The sequence below is a fragment of the Balearica regulorum genome, chromosome 2 (genome assembly GCF_011004875.1).
Source record: "Balearica regulorum gibbericeps isolate bBalReg1 chromosome 2, bBalReg1.pri, whole genome shotgun sequence".
Taxonomy (NCBI): domain Eukaryota; kingdom Metazoa; phylum Chordata; class Aves; order Gruiformes; family Gruidae; genus Balearica; species Balearica regulorum.
Genome location: NC_046185.1, coordinates 150,093,699 through 150,113,253, shown reverse-complemented (window position 1 = coordinate 150,113,253; position 19,555 = coordinate 150,093,699). Strand labels below are relative to the sequence as shown.

Below are 19,555 nucleotides of genomic sequence, written 5' to 3'. Positions count from 1 at the left end.
GGAACAGGAGGATGACAACAAGGTCAGAGCATGCTGCGAATGCCACCCGTGTCCCTGCTGTCACAACAGGAGGGCAGAATGGAGCCACGGAGATACCCAAAATAAGGAAACAAAACGGGGAGCAACCCTGTGTAAGATTAATGCAGGCTGAAGTAATCAAGAATCGGAGGGAAGCAACAGATCCCATTATTCTAACTCCTGATCATAAAAGGCCTGTCCAGAAAGCAGTTTGTCACCACCAATCCAGAGGACGCCAAGAGACAGTATGGGCTCAACAGCAATAGTAAGGACTGGCTAGGTAGCGTTCTCACGCACAAGCCATCCTGCTACGCCATTTGGACACACAACTCTTGGAGCTTGCAAGTATGCCGGTGTGAGAAAATGTGAGTGAAGCATGTGAGAATATTACTACATGGGACCAAAATCAGTGGTTTCTTTCTAAGTAATTACTACCTTCCAGTTCCTTAATGTCTTATACCGAGTTCCATTGAATTCCTACACCTTCAAGCATCCCACAGAAATGAGGAGAGTCTACCTGCTGATAGAAATTAACAACCTACTGCCAGATTAGAAACGTAGACCATTGAGTAGTGATTAGTCAGATCAACAGCTTTGATAATCATGATTAATGTTCTAAAAAAAACCCGAAACCCAACACACAGCAGAATGAATACTGTGGGTTTTAACTGGAATATACAATGAAGAGGAGGCAATCTTTTTTAAGGAATCCTTCTGATGAAGCTGGGAAGGCTGTAATGAGGCAGTATGGTTTAGCCGGAAATAGTGACAAGAGCCTCTTAGAAATACTTGCACTACAGCAACACTGCGAAACCTCGCTGGTTACACTGCAGCCAGCTTTATTCAGCTTGCCTGCGACAATATTGAACTCCTTCACTAGATACTACCCAGAGCAGCACAGCATGGGTGAGACCGGAGGCCGGGCATCACGGCAACCGCCGCCACGTAGAGGCCTGCGCAGAACGGCGGCGATGGCGTCTCTAACGGCGGCGGCGGCGGGCGCGCTCGGTAGGAAGCACATGAAGTGCCCGAGCGTTGCCGGGACGCGAGAGCCGGGGGGGGGGGGCAGCCCGCCGCGGCGGGGCCCCGGGCCGCCACCCGCCCGAGAAGACGCGCCGCCGTTACAGGCGCTTCCGTGTGGCCGCAACGGTCGGCGCCCGAGGGGTCTCGCGAGAGCACCGCCCTCCTCCGCCCGTTGGCCGGTGACACCAGGGGGCGGGGCGGGCGCTGCTTTGAATCCGCGCGGGGCGCCAGGGCTGAGGCGCGACATGGGGACGGTGGAGCCGGCGGCCGAGGCGCGGCTGGAGGAGAGGGGCGATGTCGCTGCTACCGGCCCGAGACGCATCGAGGTTCCCCGGCCCCCCTCCATCGAGGAGTTCACCATCGTGAAGCCCATCAGCCGCGGTGCCTTCGGGAAGGTGTACCTGGGCCGCAAGGCGGGCAGGCTCTATGCCGTGAAGGTGAGGGACTGCGAGGGGCGCCTCCCTGCCCCCTGCGGCCCTCGGGGCCCTCTCGCTGCCTGCTGTCGCGCCGCTGCCGCCCTCCGCTTTCCTTTAACCCTGTGTGGGAAAGGGACGTCCCGAGGGGAAAGAGGCGCCCCGCTGAGGCCTGCCCTGGCGTTAGCCCCTCAGCCTTCCGGCTCTCGGGCTTTTGGGGAGCTGCCGCCCTTCTGGCAGAAGCCTGGGGCCTGGAAGGTGTGTTGTCGTCATGGCTGCCTTTGGCTTTCTCCTCACGTTCCTGTTCGTCTGGAGGCTCTGGTTAGGAGGCGTATGATAATGACATCTGCTTTTAGAAGTACCTTAAATGTTGAAGAAACTACATCAAAAGCGTTCCAAAGCGTCAGGGTGCTGTTTGCCTCTTGCCTGTAAATGCTTGTTATAACTGAACACGTTCAGCTGTGATGCCACTGGGAGGGCATTCTCACATTTGTTCGTGAATGAAAAGGCTGCCTGTGAGATGTATAAAGAGAACAAATTACAAAAAGGACTTTTGCTGAGTACACATTTAAAAAAAAAATCCCGCAACTGTTGCATTTTCTATGTTGATACACAAAGGATTAAAACCTGGGCTTGTTAGTAGTAAAAACTTTACCAATGGTTTGTGCAAGCTTGACTATGCAATTAAAAGGATTGTAACCAGCTGCATAGTACACAAAGAAAAGGAAATGTAAAAACAGTCATGTGAAATAGATGTTGCTGTTCAGAGCTATATATGTCTATTATTATAAGCACTTGAGGTGAAAGCTTTTGTGGAAATCCTTTATTGCAGTGAAGTTTATGGATTGTTCACAGCTACAGCATGTAACATGCTAAAAATTAGTACACTTAAGGTCAGCACTTAAGTGTGTAGTTCTGTGCATTCTGTGTATGTCTTGGAATTTTTCTGTATCAGCCTTGATAATAGTGATGGTAGCTGGGGAAACTAATTTTCTGCAGTTTAGGTGCTGCATATAGAGTGGTTCAGTTGCCTTACTTTAGTATCTTATATAAGTTTAGTCAAAGTATTGTGACCTAAAAGCTTCTGTGTAAATCCTTTATCCCTACTGCAGTGAGACTTACAGATTATTCAAGCTACTGAATCTAATATATGCTAAATATTTTCTACAGTTAAGGTCAACACTTAAATAGAAGGTATCAAATTATATTTTTTATGTCTTGGTATTTTTATGTGTTATCAAATTCTGTTATTGAATGGTGGTGGTAGCTGTAGACTCAACTCTTTACAGTTGTGTTGCATAGAGAATGGATAAATTAAACTTGCTTTAATATCACCATACATACCAGACCAAAGCTGTTGAAGGTGGGTGAACTTCCAATGTGTGTGCAATGCTTGCCTAAATACCTACCTATTATGCATCTTCTATTCAAGATTACTGTTGAGTGGGCATCAACATATAGTGGAGTCATTTAATACAGGAATTAGGGCTTAATTCACAGTTAAGCTTGTTACTTCTTTATTGTGAGTTGCATGCCTTTGAGGCTTCTTCCCAAAAAAAACCCCAAATATTTGCTGGATGACTTGATTGTAAATTTTAAATTAATCAAAAATGTACTTGCTTTCTCTGCAAAGTTAAGGATTAAGAGGCTGGAATAGTTGTAGTCTTGCGCTTGAGGATACCTAGATGGGATGGCTTACTGCTGTACTCTATTTTCAGTCCCCAGGCCATATATCTCAGCCTCTGAAGAGATGGAAAGACTTGGTCAGCAAGTGTATATCTAAGCATTGAACACTTTTTCCTGGTTCTGAGTTGTGTACTGTGGATAACAGGATTAACTCAGGGCAGCTTAATTTCAGATACAGACTAAACACTCATTTTCCAGTGTGTGCAACTGTGGTAATTATTGGTTGTGTGATTTCCGTTCAGGACTGAATTAGAAGGAGAGCAATGAAAATGTTCTCTAATAACCTGTGATTTAAAATTCTGTCTGTATATGAAGTTATAGCTCTGTTTTACATGTAAGTGAGCAAGTTTGGAGTATAGAGATAAATGAATTAACTGAAGAACTGCGAAAAGAAAATAATGTTAATCTACTTGATTTTGTTTTGTTTTTCAGGTGATGAAAAAAGCAGACATGATCAACAAAAACATGGTTCACCAAGTCCAGGCAGAGAGGGATGCACTGGCTCTCAGTAAAAGTCCTTTCATTGTGCACTTATACTACTCACTTCAGTCAGCTAATAACATCTATTTAGTGAGTATATAAATAACTGTGGTGTTTTATGATAGCATTGAAAATGGAGCACAGAACTATATTCGTGTCTGAAAGCGTATTTTTATGGTAGTGAGTGAGTGTTCCTTAGTCATTTTTACTTTCTTCTTTCTCAGAATGGTTGAACAAGTGAAATATTTCTCTTCCCCTGGTACCTTTGAGATCTTTCCACCTGTATTTCCTCTTTGCACAGGAGAATCTTTTCTAATAGCTAATCTGTTTTAGGAATATGTGGAGAAACCTTAGGGAAAACAAAGTAAGAAACCATTCTGTTCAAGCGGAATCCAAGTGACTGAAAGATACTCTGTGGCTCACTTAAAGGAAATCCATTTTACGTGTTGCCTGTGCTCAAAATTCATTATGGTAATTGGCTTAGATGACAAGAGGATAACTGAGTGGCAAAACTAAGTGCTAGTCTACACGGAGCAATGTGGAATACAGTAGGACTTGAATGTGGTTTTATATACTTCCCCCTTATAAAGGTAGGCATGGATTAAGACTGTCTACAAAGGATCTGGTGTAATTTGTCTGGCTTGCTGTAAGCAAACACAGTGAACAGCTTGATTAAATTCTGAGGAGAGGTTGCTATGCACTCCTACAATGCATTTTGAGTGCAAACAAAGGCTTCTTTTCCTGGAATCTCTGTTTACTATGTGGAGTAGAGGAGTTCAGGATGAAGGATTTGTAAAGGAGATGCTAGAGCCATATATGCGGAGTAGTATTGTATATTGGAATCTAAGTATTGGTGAGGTTTCTTGATCAAAACCTCATAAATTTGATCTTTCATTGAAGAGTGAGTTTCTGAAACTCCACTGACTTCTATCTTGAATATGACATGACCCATAGTAATGTGTAGGTTTGCATAATTTTTGTGGATGGGTGTATTTTTTGAAACACTTTTTCATTTCTTAAATGCGCAGTAGCTCTCACTGTATGTGTTTCTGGAAATTTGCACTTATTTCACAAGGCTCAGCTCTGAAATTAATATTGTGTATAAACACTTGCCAAACAAAATCATTGAGATCACTGATATTTTGATTTGTCTTGAGCAGGTGTCTTTGGCTTCAGTCCTTGAGTTTCACAGAAGTGCTTTGCAATTTATTTTCTATAATATAGAAATCTTCCAGAAGTTAATTAAAAAAGCTAACTACCGTAGTTATTTGAGAGCTGACTACAGAAAGTAGGCTAGGCAAATAATATAAAATAAGTAAATGGTCTATTAAAAGAGAATGCTTCATTTCTTCTTTCATCTGAAGCTTTAATTGTTTTATCCAAGTGAAAAGTATCATGTGGGAAACAATAATTTTGCTTTTGAAATTATATTTTTCTAGGGGTGAAAGCTATTTTATCTTTTACTTGCAAACTTGAAAGATGTTTTTAAAATGTTAAATTTAAAACGCTTGAATGGCAGGTGATGGAGTACCTTATTGGTGGCGATGTCAAATCTCTTCTCCATATTTATGGATATTTTGATGAAGAAATGGCTGTTAAGTATATTTCTGAAGCAGCATTGGCTCTTGACTATCTTCACAGGCATGGGATAATCCACAGGTAAAACCTACTTTTTTTTTTTTTTTCTTCCAATTAAGTATTTGGTAGTTTGGGTTTTTATTTTTTCACTCAAACATACAACCAATGCCCATTTCATAGTAACAGCTTCCTCATTTGCTAGAGCTTCTGGAATCTCTTTTTGTATGTGTACACTGCAGCACTGCATGAAACAACACCTAAAATAAAATCAGTGTGTATATATTTTAAGCAGACAGATACACATTGCTTTCCCCTGCTTGCGTGCTCTCTCCCAGTACAGTGATGTGTTAGCAACTATGCTGCCTTCTAGGTCCCCTTTCCCTGTGGCATTTAAATGACTATTAGTTCGGGAACCCTCTGGATACTGCAAGCATGTAACTGTAGGACAAAGGGATGTTGACTACTCTAATGTTCCCCCTGTAGTGAGAGTTCTTTGCTGCATTCAGTAGTGGCACAGAGAACATGTGAAAACTTACTAGAGGCTTGCTTGTCATGCATAGGAGCTACATATTGGTAAATGTTGTGATGGTAGTACTCATGAAGAACACTTGTTAAACCTGCTGAAAAACAAAATGTGCCACTCTTGTGACATACATGGTGGTTTTACAAGGCCTGAAACATTTGTATATTTAGTGCTAGATGAGTTTAATTGTTTTGGGGTATTCCTCCAATTGGAATCCTCTGCTGGCTAAGATATGTTATTGAGAAACAGCTATGAACAATGCTTTTTATTGAGTGTTTTGGTCAGTTAATTTTCTTAATATTGCTCAGTTGTCTTTTTGCTGACTTCAACTATATTAATGTCTTCAGGGATCTGAAGCCAGACAATATGCTCATTTCTAATCAGGGCCATATAAAGTTGACAGACTTTGGGCTTTCCAGAGTTACTCTGAACAGAGGTAAGAGTTGTCTGTATGTTTCTGGCTGCATTAGAATGGTTTTTTTGTGTGTCATGTTCCCATATTATTTAATGATTTACATCCCTGTAGAGGCTTTCAATTAAATAAGCCCAAATGTTGCACTAATACCTGATTCCTAGTAGGTAAGAACGGATAAGGTACATTCTAGTAAAGAGTCTGCTCTATGCATTGCAATTCAGAAGCTAAAACACTTATTCTTTGGGACAAGGGTGTATGAAATATGATCTAGAGCCATTTCTCTTGAGGGGCATGAATTTCAAAGTTCTCTGAAGTCCACTAAGAGAATTCAAAGGGTGAATGAATAATTCTGGCTTTTTCTTGGTGCTTCTCTGGCTATTTCTGTCCTTCAGTTCATGTTTCTCTGTCCTTGTATATATTAATTTCCAACCTGAACTGGGACCTTCCAGATATTAATGTGAGGAACAGGGGGGAGGTGATGAGTCCCTAACAGAATATTATAAATGAGCACTTTAGCATATGAATGTAGTGTTTTCAAGTAGCAGAGGATACAGCTAATTAGTCAAATGACTGTCTGGCACAGGCAATAGGCTGCAGCTCTTGAGGTGAATAGCCAGTTCCTGAACTAGTTTGCACCTTCAATACATTCGTCATATCAGCCAAACTAATGCTGCACAGCACCAGTTTAGTTTGAGACAGCTGCTGGCAGGTACATCCTTTTTGTATAATTAAAGGAATGTAGAAAATCAGAGTTGTCTATGGAGTTTCTGATAACATACATAACATACTGCTTTAACAGATACGTTCTAATGGGACAGATTATGATGTCTAGTTGAACATGGTATGTAAGCTATAAGCCGACTTACCTCTAGTGAGGAAAAAAAAAAAATGGCATTGAAGGTTAAATTTTCACCTATGAAAAATCTGTAGCTCTTTTGAGATGTTTTTGGGAGAGAAGGCAGACTTTGAATCAAATTTACCATCTTAGCCCACAGGCTATAGGCTGGAATTGCCTAAAACCAATTTACCATCTTAGCCCACAGGCTATAGGCTGGAATTGCCTAAAAACCAAAGTTGGTATCAAGTTAGAAAGCATAACACTTACAACATAGTATGTCAGAAAAGAAATAGAACTTTTACAGTTTCTGTATTTATAAACTGTAATTTGATGGATGTACATGAAGAAACAGCTTGTGTTGATTAAGAATGTATGGGTATGTCTTCACTTGGGTTTGGTGGCTGCTTCTGTATATTTGTTCAGTATGTGACTAAACTTTTTTCCCTCTTGATAAAACTTAAGCATGTGCCTGTAATTGTGTTTATTTAATAGCAAAAGGAAAACCTGACCTACTTCATATTTTTTGTCTGTCTGTAGAGATAAATATGATAGATATCCTTACTACACCATCAATGGCAAAGCCCAAACAAGATTACTCGCGTACTCCAGGACAATTGTTGTCTCTCATCAGTTCTTTGGGTTTTGTAAGTAATTTTCAGTGTCTTTGAAATACTTCATTCTTTTAGTTTATTTACTATTTTAAATGTAATGATAGGAGTGGTAAGGCTATTTTTGCACCTCTTCTGCCAGCTGGTAGAATGACTTAGTACATGTTTCCAGTACCGTGAAGTTCTGAAGTGATTACCTTGGACTATAGTCAAATTGCTGGCTATCAGTTGTGCTTCGGAAAACTTGGTAAATGGGCATGGCTAAGCTCCAACGTAAACGTAATAAAGAATGTGTGAAGCCCTGCTTTCAATCCTAGATATTTTGTTCAGGCTCCATTAACTTTTAACCATGCTTCTTTCTGCTTGATAGTATACTGCCGGAATGAAAATGCCAGGGTGCAGTTCAAGTCAATCATCTGACAGTCTGCATGAAGTGGTTTCTCCCTTACCTATGGTCCAAAAGGAAAATACCCCTCTTTCAACTAGATTATTCAAAACATGTGAGTATACCAAGCCTTGTTCTGAGTAATACTTTTGCTGTAAGGCTGTGGTCTTTTAATTTTGTGAGTAGCTTGGGCCCACTTGATAAAAGGTGTGCTTCTATCAGTGTCTTGCTACTATTCTTCCAGTTCTTAAGGTCTGACATGTTTTCACCTACACTACTTGTGCATTTGAAAAAATAAAATCAAAAGATGACATAACTACTGAATTTAAAATAACCCTTTAAGATTTTACAGAAATAGCATCAGTTCTTGGCATACGTTCATTGAAAATGATTTAATATGGCAACGTGTGCTTTCATTTAAATTGTCTTATCTTGCTGCTCATTTCTAACCTGAAATGAGAAAAAAGGCTATTATGGTGCTAATGTTCATATTGCTTTTAAATTCTAGGCAAGTCCCTACTTCAAAAAAATGAGTGAATTGACTATGCAGGAAAGATGACAAGAGAAATTATGATGTCACACATAGCTTTCTGTAACTTACTTTGATGTGAAAACTTGACATAGTGTGAAGCTGCTTAATATATGTTACCAATTTTTTTATCTGTTTGAATTATTTTTTTTTTTCCCCTCTCAAGATCTTGATACTTCTCAGTTAACTCCTGTGATGCCAGTGAGAAGTTTAACTCCTACTCTACTTCAGTCAAGAAAAAGGTTTGGTACCTCCAGTCTCAGTAGTCAGTCACACACATACCTGTCCAGTATGGAATCAGAATGCTACAGCAGCCCCAGGTGGGAGAAAGATGTAGAGGTCAGGACTGTTTCATCTTCCCACTATAAATTAAAATTAGCTTATACTTCTAACTTGTATATGCACTGTTGCACATCTCCTCTACCTACTTACCCCAGTTATTTCAAGTGTAGAGAAGCCTTCCTGCAGGAGAAGCAGCAGGGTTTGTAATCCTTGCTGAGTAGGAGTTTTGGATCAAACTAGTATTATTTTTCTTCATACAAACCGTAGTCCTGTGCGACATAAGAGGAAAAGCAAATGCCATTTAGCCTGCAGCAAAGGAGTGAAAGAGAAGGCCTCTACTGGATGGTACTGGTTTACCCCTATTCACAAAGTGGTCAGTGCTGGGAGCACTGGCTCTTTGGAAGCTGACCTTATCGCTATAACTTATTAGCTCAGCATACAGACAAAAGAATTTCTCTAAAAGGCAGAATTTGGGAAAAATAATAAATAAAATACACCTCAAACTTCTACAAGCTATTAAAAACTGAAAAATTTTAAGGTTTGTATTACTGAAGGGTTTTGTATCAACTAACACCAGCGATTATAGCTGATACAAAATACTTTCTCCTATTTTAAACTGTTAATGAAATTCTGTACAAATATTGATCTAAAAGAAAATGCTGCTGTGCTATTTAGTCCCTTGCTGCAATTCGCTTTTAGATCACGCACAAAAACTTATGTTTCAAACAATTTACAATTCTTTGTTTTCTGTCCATTTCCCAAGGCCTTGTTTTTAGTATGGTATTGCCAAAATAGTAGTAATATCAGATTTTTTTTGTCATCTCTGAAGTATGATATGTCACAGGGTTGTATGATGGGGTTCTTTGGTTTGGGGTTTCTTTGAAACTGGGAACTTCTGTAGCTTAACTTCTTAACATAAACTCATAAATGCAACTTTATTGCTAGATTTCTTCATCCTTAGGAATTTAAAAATACTGCATTTTTTATTGTATTCCAGCAATCTTATTTTATGTTCTTAGTCAAATGATCAAATTATCCCTAATTGAGTTTCAATTTTTCTAATGTGTTATGTCACCTTTGTCACTACTAGTGGTTATAAAGAATAAATAATGCTTGCCAATTTGCAGTTGTGTATGAAAGTAGAAATACGGTATTTTAAAGGACACGCTTCTATAATGCTATAACCCTATTTTTCTTGATACTCAAAACTTCATGTGCTCATTTGCAGCAAAGTGAAGATGAACTATGTTCTACAACAAGCAAAACAAGTAACAGTGGATCAGATCTCCTTTCAAATGTAGAGTTACTGAATAGCAATGGTATTAAAGTTTTAAAGAAAAAAGAACTGGAATCTGCCATTTCTCCCATCAGCAGCAATGATTCTGGCAGTAGGCAGAAGTTGGGAAGTGAACATTCTGATATAACAGATACTCCTGTGACCACACTTGATGCAAAAGGCATAGTCAGAAAATGTCTTTCTGAAGATAAGATTTGGGAAGAAGAAGTCTTTGTAAATAAAAGAGATAGGACTAATGAAACAGCAGAAACTTCCAATCAACAAAAGTCACCTTCAGGGCAGAATGGACCTGTCAAGCCTATCAAAGAGGAAGAAATTTTTGAAAAGCCAGGTGTAAAAAGAAGCTTTGAATTAGTTGACACTAGTCCTTGTCAGGAACTTAACTATGTTAAAAAAACAAATGCAGAATATAAACGTGGCTGTCAAATCTCAGAATTTCCAGCAAACAGAAGGACAGGTTTGACAACAGAAATTCAATCCTTAATGCTTTGTGATGATGGATCCCTACGTGACACATGCAAAAGCAAGGAAGAAGTTAAGAGTTTCATTGGTAACCAGCAAACAGTAGAAAAATCACTTACTCCAATTATAGCCAAAAATCTTATGCATGATCTGGATGCAGACTATGAAAAGAATGATAAAACGGAGTATATGAACTCAAGTTTTTTAGGCACTGATGATGAAAAACCTTTAGGAATCCTCAGTGCAGATTCTGACTTATTTCCTGAAACGTCTGCTACAGAAAGCCATTTAGAAAAGCAGCTTCTAGATTTGGACAAAAGTGTTAAAGACCTCTCCTTCGAGGAAGCAAAACCAGAAGGCGTGCTAATTACATCACCAGAGTCCCGAGATGTCTCACAAAACGGAGAGGAAGCACATACTGCCCAGGACTGCAAGCCATTACATGTAAAGGATTATGACCAAAAACACGTGAAAGAAACTTGCCTTGACACAGCATCTTCTCCTTCAGAGAAGATGATGGAAGCACTGAATCTCTTTAAAAAAAATGCTGTTGTTTTTCGAAGTTATAATAGTCCAATTAATGTATCCAATGTATCTGAGCCATGTAGCATGGCTTCCTTAGATATAATGGAACTTTCACCTGCTTGTAGTGGCTCTTACCCAACAGCTATTACTCCATTACAGAAAGGAAGACCACATAGGGTCTATCAGGTATGTAGGAGATATGTAGAAACTTTGTGTGTGCATTAGACATTAGTGATCTGAAAGTATTTCAGTTGTTAATTTAGGGAAAATTGAAGTAGTTTGAGGTAGTCTGTCAGAGTGACCTTTGCTGATGGGCTTTCACTTACTACACTTGTGTGGCCAAAATTAAATTTCTGTAAGAGCTTAGCAACATCTGTATGCCACTGGTTTGTCTCTGGCTCAACATGCATTGTCTGTCCACCTCTCCGAAAAATCCTTTGCTCTTACGGTGAACTGGTAAGGAAAGCCTGTGCTATTTTGTCTCATCCTACTTCTAGTGCAGTGTGGTACTTCCTGTGAGTAATTACAGGTTTCCTGATGTAATGGGAAGTCTTTGACTTTTTTAATCCTGCATCCTTCCCAAGACAGTCTGTAAATGCTGTTCAGCTGCTAGTAACTGCTATTGTGCCTGCTTTTTTTTTTATCCTGGTAAAAGTGATGGTGTAATGTGTACTGTCAAGTACCCATCACAAGCCTATTACAAAGATTGCTGTAAACAGTAATAGCTCCTTGCAGGTTATGAAGTTTTTGCTTTGACCTTTTTAATCCTTCTGATAGTAACTAAAAACTTTATTGTCCTAAAGTAAATTAGAGCCCCAGTGTGGGAAAAGTAAAAGTATACTTTTCAATCAGTGTTTCCTGTTTCATTTTGACATAGCTCTGCAAGACCTTCATCCAGTTACTTAGGTTCTAGTTGTAGGATTTAAAGCTTTCTGACAGAACTGACAGTGTGTTGAATGGTTTGGTGTACAAAAAGGGGACATTCAAAGTGATATTTTTGGGAAAGCCTTTTTTCCTGATGTCTTTGAATTGCTAGCTTGTGTTTCATCTGCATAAAATTTTAATTGACTATGAAACTTAGCTTGCATTCAGCTGAAATGGAGTTAGAGTAGTATGTGCTTCAGCTCCTGAGAAATAAATGGCTGGTGGCATTATATATCTTTCTAACTTAGATTTGAACAGGAGAACACCTTTTTATATACTTTTGTGATTCTTTCTAAAGTCATATCATTGTGACCTGATTACTTGTTTTCTATTTTAATAGTGGGTTCTGTAGCCTTTGTGGCATAGTCATAATGACTTGATCTCTGCTGCACTGAGGATGAAGTTGGAAACAACATTATACCAGATACATAGGATTTAAGGTTATATTGAAAAATAAAGAATGAGTCTCTGCAAGATAATTCAGTAGAATGTCCAGGTCATAACAGGAAATATTTCATTGCAGTCAGCCTATTGGCTGTGGGAATTTATTGATCTCTTTGCAAGCCTGCATATTTCATCTGCAAATAGTGTCCCAAATTACTTTCAGAAGGTTTGTATAGCTGTAAAGAGTCACTAAGCCTAACTTGAGCAGAACTTCATCTGCAGGCGTTATGCAACCCATAGGATACAGGTTAAACAATAAAGGCTTATTTAACATATTTTGACTACATCCAGTATGCAATATGTGAGAAAATTCAGGATTCTCCTTTTTATTTTAGAAGTATTTGACATATTGGCCAATGAAAAGCAAGCATATATTAAGAACTCAGTGCTAAAATTGAAGGCTATTTTGACATTCTATTTAGTAGGTTATCTTCAGATTTGATTTTGAAAGAGGAGTTTAAGATAGGTTGGTTTGGGTTTTTTGGGAGACATGGATTTGACACTGGAGGAAGAACTTAGAGGAAAAGTTTCTTAAAGAGTAGATATCTATTAACTTTTTATGCTTCAAGATGGTTGAGATAAAGAAATAGAAGCACATTTCACACATTTTCAGGGAATGTACACTTTTTTGACATGTTCTTGACTTGAACTTAAGTATCAACTGTTATACCCATTACTAAACCTGGAGATGGGAGTTTCTCAGCTGGTTTTGTTTGACATCTGAAATATTGTTTCATCTTTTAAGACCCCTCATCAGGGAGATGCTGGCACGCCATATAGAACTCCAAAGAGTGTAAGAAGAGGAGCTGCCCCAGCAGAAGGTGAACGCATCCTAGGGACCCCAGACTACCTGGCACCTGAGCTGCTTTTGACAAAACCTCATGGTAAGACAAACTGCGGAGTTTGTAAATGTTTGAAAGCTGACATATTTACACTTCAAAATGTCTCCAGAACTCTGAACCCTTCAAGTAATACAACAGTGAGTTCCTTAAAAATACCTAGTGCTTAGCTTTTGCCAACATGGATGGCTGTGTTTCCTTCAGCTGTTCCTTCCATTTACTTTTTTCGCAAGACTGGTGGTTTTGACTGTCTAGCATAGTCTTGCCTGATGCTAATCTCATGCATTGGAAGCTGTGCTTAAGCAGCCTGAGACTTGAATGTGGTTTAGGAATCAGCTTGGTCATCCTGAGTGTCCTCAAGGATTCTTTGGGGTGGGGCAGGGGGGACTTAGTGAAATTTAGTATGAAAGGATTAAGCCTCCAATTATTCTTAGAGTGCATTCCGTGTTTATTGATATCCAAGTGTTATGTGCATCCAGATAACTTTATAAAGTTGCATTCAAATCAGTTATTAAGTGACCTCATGAAGATTTCTGGCAGTATCTTCCATATAAGTGGACAGTAGTAGCCATCAGTTTTGTTTTGTTTTTTTTCAAAATACTGTAATAAAATAACACAACTTTGAAGAGCATAAATTTCTTTGGCTCGAATCCTGAGCTCCACTGAGATCAACAAAATGTCTGAAATATTTTCCTGCTAACTTGCAAGAACCATTAACAAAAATTAAATGCAATATATCCTTGATACATTTGTTGTATTTGTAATTACATTTTATTTCCACCGCAAAAGTATACTTTTATTTTGCAGCACTAATAGTCTTAGGAAAATTATATGAGATGTTCATTGAGGAATAGCGATGACTAAACTGTGGAACAATAAAATTCTGCTGTATGCAGCCAATAGACATTAACTAAAACTGTATTAAGAGATTTAACAATTTAACTGTAATGACTAAAATCACTCAACATATGTAGCTGTTTTGTACTTCTGTTTAGGCATCCTGATTATTTGGCAGGCATTAAAACTGGATAACAGTTTGTCTAAGTAGCACTGATTACATTTCCAATGTAAAACTTGGTTGTGAGGTGATTTCTGTGCAATTATCGAGTGTTTTCAGGACGTCAGTGATAACTTGCAAAGAGTCTGGGCTTTATGTCAGGAAACAAATCTCCCATTACCTTTGGTGAAGCCAGCGTTTTCTGGCTTCGGAACTCAACTTTCCCTCACTAAATATTTCCGGTGGTGTTGACTTGCTTGTAAATTCCTAAACTATAATTGGGTTACAAAACTATCTTATCTCTGCTTCTAACTTAGATTTAACATTGCCATCTTTCTTTATTGTTGAGTTACTACCTTAAAAAAAATCTGCATTCCCATGTCTTCAGAGAATCATACTTGATGTTTGTATTCGTTAGGTTTTTTGCAATAATTGTAATGTTCTTGCTTCATTGTCTTTTCATACACAGGGACTCTGATCTCTGGTGAGTTTGCTATATGCTGTGCAGAGATGGAGTGTTTGGCATAACTGAACAGTCAAAGTATAACTAGATCACAATTTCCAAGAAAATTGTTTGGGTCTTTCTATATAGAAAGATATGTCCAATATGCACTCCACATTAGAATGTGTGATGCTTCTACAGAAGATTCAGGAAACATCAGCATCAGTGTGACTAGGCTGTCAGAAATCTCTTGTGTAAGCCCATACTTCAGGAGTCAAGTCAGCGTTCTTAAAGACATTGTGTAATAGGAAAGAAACCAGAGACGCTTTTTCTCCTTGCTTCCTTTCACTTTACACAATCAGCCTGATTTACTTTGTGTATGGGTGAAGAAGGCTCAGATGCTCCAGACCTGGTATTTCTGTTTCTTGCTTCAAATATTGGAAGACATAATTTAGCAGGGATATGGTAGGAGTTAATCTAATCTTTAGTTAAACTTTGGGTGGGAAAAATTGCTGTTAAAACCTGTGTTACTATGTTGTTCAGAGTTGTGATCTTATTAGACTTTGACTGAAGCTGGGAATATTTTATCTGAACATCCAAGTACCTCTAGCAACAGTGGATGTGATATCACTGCTTTGATATGCTTAGCTTGGTGGGGCACTCTTACTGCTGTTAAAAGTTGCTAAAAGTGCATTAGGTTACAAGTCAAACATTTCTGTTTTCAGCATTTCTAAACTTTGTCAATAGTCCTTTTGAAATGGCTCAAAGCGTTTGTTTTCTTAATTTTTTTATATGCCAAAAAACCCCTGAAAAATTACACTGACTGTCTTTTCAAGATTTTTTTTTTGCAGCAAGTGTGGCATCTATTCTTTATACAGTGGAGTGGGCATGGCTTAAAGATGCAGAAAGCTTAGAATGCATGCAGTGGTGTCTGGGATTGCTCTGCCTGCTTGTTTTTAAGTAGGTTAATAAGATGGGTTTGGCAGAAAAACACACACCCTAGAACATGGAAAACCAAAATTATTTAATAGCAAAGGAGAGATAGCTAGTACCTATGCATTGCCCTAATCAACTGTGGTGTAATAGAAAGTAATTCCAGCTTCTTGTGTGCTGGCTCATCTCTGCAAGCAGTCTTCAATATTTTTACAGAACTTTAGACAAAGGAAAATTAAGTTCAATAGTTTGAATTCTTGGAGTCTTCTCAAAGAACCGAGAGAAAAAAAGATATGGATTACAACACGGAGCACTCATCCAGGCTCTAGAGCAGTTGTTAAAGACAACAGTTTCTTACCACAAAACAATCTCTTGGAGGAGTCAGCTCCTGGTTTCTCTGTGATGTTATATAATTAGATTGTTTAATTGATTAATAATTAGATTGTTCTTAAGAGCCCCCTTGCTTTTATCAGTAAACCCTGGTATTATCTATAATGAATTAAGGAGCAGACTGACTTTAAAAAGTCCTTTAATGTATTTGTAGTCTTCTGCATGATTACGAAGTACAACTTATTTTCTTTTTCTTAATTTCCAAGAAATTTTGCAGGATTTAAACACTACAATTTCTGCCATGGCTAATCTTCACATCTTTACAAATATCATTTGTGTTAGTGTAATGACCTGGATTTTTCTTACCAGGTTCTGCTGTGGACTGGTGGGCCCTTGGAGTTTGTCTGTTTGAGTTTCTAACTGGAATTCCACCTTTTAATGATGAAACACCAACACAAGTCTTCCAAAATATTTTGAAAAGAGGTAATCTGTTTCAGTAATCAGGGTGGGGGAGAAGAGTATGTATTTCCAATGTTTGTCTTATGGTTTGAGTTAATGACTCATCTGCATCTTTGTAGATATTCCATGGCCTGAGGGTGACGAAAAGCTGTCTGACAATGCCCAAAATGCAATAGATATTCTTCTAACAATTGACAGTACTAAGAGAGCTGGACTGAAGGGTTAGTATTAAAATTCTCTTGGGTTCTTTTTCTCCTGAAACTTAGACTAAAACTTTAATGCCTATTTAGGTTCCATTGTATAGTGCCAGAACACTTAACAAGTTGTGGTATTTTCTGTATTTCTTGTGGGATTTTGCCCTTTTGAATGAGGAAATTTCAGGGCTGGGGTGGGCTGGTTTTTATTGAACTTTTGCTTTAATGCTGTTTTGCTATGGATGTGTAGCAGAGGAGGACTGCTCCATGAGCTAGCAAAAGGCAGGTGGCTTGGAGTGGAGAAGGGTGGGAGCAACTCCTGCATGTCTGCTCGGCACAGAACTTTAGCAAAATTAGAAACAGACTTTGAAGCGATGTTTAAAATTTCTGTGGTGCCCCATCATGAGAAGTGACTGCAGGGCACCTGTAATGCAGTGTGTGCTGTGTAGAACACTCTCCAGCTAGGGGATGACAGTTGGCATGACAGTCATTCAGTCCCACTCAGGTTGGTGGTAATCAAAACCCAGCTGCAATTTGCACTTCTGTGAATTTTCAAAACAGCAAAATAGAGCAAATCTACTGACAGCTATGCATCCAGGGAATAAAGTGACCAAGGGGCTTGGACAAAATAAAGCTTATAATGCTTGTATGACCTATTTCAGAACTGAAACATCACCTTCTCTTTCATGGTGTGGACTGGGATAATCTGCAGAATCAAACAATGCCATTCATACCTCAGCCAGATGATGAAACTGATACTTGTTACTTTGAAGCTAGGAATAATGCTCAGCACCTGACTGTGTCTGGATTTAGCTTATAGCATCAAGATAAGTGAACTTTCTCCATGTTTTTGCACACTTACAGGTTGTCCAAGAACACTAGTTTGGTCTTATCTAAATTTCTTTGCTAAATTTAGAGTGTATTTTAAGTTATCAGTCTGTTTTTATTATTGTATCCTTTATTCTAAAGCAAAACTACTGTATGAAACTTTGCTGGTATCAAGTGCCTTCATGCTACTTTGTCTCATGTACTGCACCTTACTAAGAGGCCAGCGCGTTGTATTTCTTGGGGCTAATAACACTTGGCAACAACGGGGCTTTTTTTTAATAGCAATGAGTAACTCCACTTAGGAGGTGTGAAGTTATTTCCCAGTTAAACATAACAGGGAAAGGACATAAATGCATGCTAATTGTATCTAATTATAATTTACCTATTGGTGGCTCAGTGTAACAGCAGTCTTGTTTGGGAGTAGTCCTTTCTGACCAGTTTGAATACATATCCACTCTGCAAAACTGATGGTTTTATTCAAGGTGGAAAATGGAAATCTTAACGCAACATTGCAACATCTTACTGCTCTTTCTCCCTTACCCCGAGAAGGGTTAAAAGACAGTGTTGTTCACAGTTAACACTGCTAGATGTGGCATGTGAGGCTGACAGCAGTTCGACTGGTTGTTATCCTTTCCTGGACAAATAGGGGTAGGGAAGGGATACTTGGGGCAAGTCTGTTTAAACTGTTGCATTGTAACCACTGACGCTGTAGGAAGATGGACTGAGCAGCATACATTTTAGCAATTACTTGTTTTAAACAGAAAATGCTGAGTATATGTGTGTTTTGTACTCACCCATGTCAGATGATAGAAAACAAAAAATCACCAGAGTGTTAGCTAACAAGTGAAGTATTATTCATACTGAAGCTGCTATGTATTAAAGACTATAATGGATTGCAAATTAACAGTGTGTTCTCTAAACTCACACCCAGATCTTAGATTTTACTAGATCTTAAGTTACCAGTGTATATTCAGTATTATAAATCCTAATTGGGGGAAGTATGTTTAATCAGTCTTTCAATGCAACACAAAATGTGCATCTGCTAGGTTTTAGATTCTTTTGTAGGTTATTCTGTTTAAATTATCTTCCATATTTTTCTTGTATTGGTATCTTTCTTAGCTTACTGAGGACTTTATCTAAACACAAACCTGAAAAATAAAAGATGGCTTGTGCTAGGTGGTGGTGCCAGCCACTGGCCTCGTGCTGGGAGCTGAGCATTTTGCTAGCCATGTTTGCCAAGTGACTTTCAAGTGTCACGAACTGACCCTTCTTGCAGTGGGAGTGAGTTGTCCCTTCATTGCCCTGCTGCCTGGAAGACAAGATTTATTGATGGAATTCTGAGCAGTGCCTGCTAGGCTTCCTGCTGTCCCCTCGGGTTTCCCCTGGGAAAAGAACGGAGGAGAAAAAGGAAGTTTCCTAGGAGGATCAAGAGAGCTAATGCTTAACGGCTCAGAATGAGTTACCACACCTAGAGCTGGGATTTGTCAGAGTGAAAGTCTTGGCAAGCTGCAGAACATAGAGTGACTCTTGCTCCTTTTGTGAAGGACTTCAGTTTCAGAAAACTTCTAAACTGTTGAATTTTATTGAAATTAATGTTACGTGAAAAAGGTACAATCAATCAAATGTAATACATCACTGAAGCAGTATCCATAGATGATATTCTCTGAATATACTAAGTTCTTCAGCATTTTTCCTGTGTGTAGTTAGAATAGATAAACTGGATGAAGAAGAAGAATACCTTAAATTAAGTAATCACTGGTATTTTATGCAATTTATTCTTCCATTTCTAGTAATCTGGTTTAACAAAACTAATCTTAGAAGAATGAATCTCTAAAAATACTCTAAGAAAATACTCTACAAATGTGTTAGGAAGTAATGTAAACTGAACACCACAACAACTCTTTGTCTTCAGTACTTTACAAATGTTTACAACCTGTTCCTGTTTTTGCAGTAGAACATATTCCCCTCAAGATGGAAAAAACTGCAGTGGTATAACACTTTAAAGATAACCTCTAACTCTCTGAAATAATTCTTAATCAGCTGCAAGGGTCAAGTAAGCTTCTAGCTAAACTTTCTTAACCTATCACAATGAACTACAGAAGT

At 38.7% G+C, this 19,555-nt stretch overlaps 1 protein-coding gene across 1 annotated transcript; it reads left to right on the top strand.

Moving 5' to 3' along the window:
* The first annotated feature begins 1,238 nt into the window (after positions 1 to 1,238).
* Positions 1,239 to 19,492, top strand: MASTL (microtubule associated serine/threonine kinase like). The gene is made up of 12 exons (XM_010312895.2): positions 1,239 to 1,478; positions 3,573 to 3,710; positions 5,140 to 5,279; positions 6,069 to 6,157; positions 7,512 to 7,618; positions 7,953 to 8,082; positions 8,663 to 8,835; positions 10,007 to 11,248; positions 13,176 to 13,314; positions 16,341 to 16,454; positions 16,550 to 16,651; positions 17,287 to 19,492. Exons 1-12 carry the CDS (start codon positions 1,287 to 1,289, stop codon positions 17,442 to 17,444), a joined length of 2,724 nt encoding a protein of 907 aa, XP_010311197.2. The 5' UTR covers positions 1,239 to 1,286; the 3' UTR covers positions 17,445 to 19,492.
* Positions 19,493 to 19,555: the final 63 nt, after the last annotated feature.

Bases quoted from the DNA above. Each gene is read 5' to 3' on its own strand.
- MASTL (XM_010312895.2), top strand. From the start codon at position 1,287: ATGGGGACGGTGGAGCCGGCGGCCGAGGCGCGGCTGGAGGAGAGGGGC. The intron at 5,280-6,068 runs GTAAAACCTACT...TAATGTCTTCAG, and splicing joins AGGCATGGGATAATCCACAG to GGATCTGAAGCCAGACAATA. The intron at 13,315-16,340 runs GTAAGACAAACT...TTTTCTTACCAG, and splicing joins GCTTTTGACAAAACCTCATG to GTTCTGCTGTGGACTGGTGG.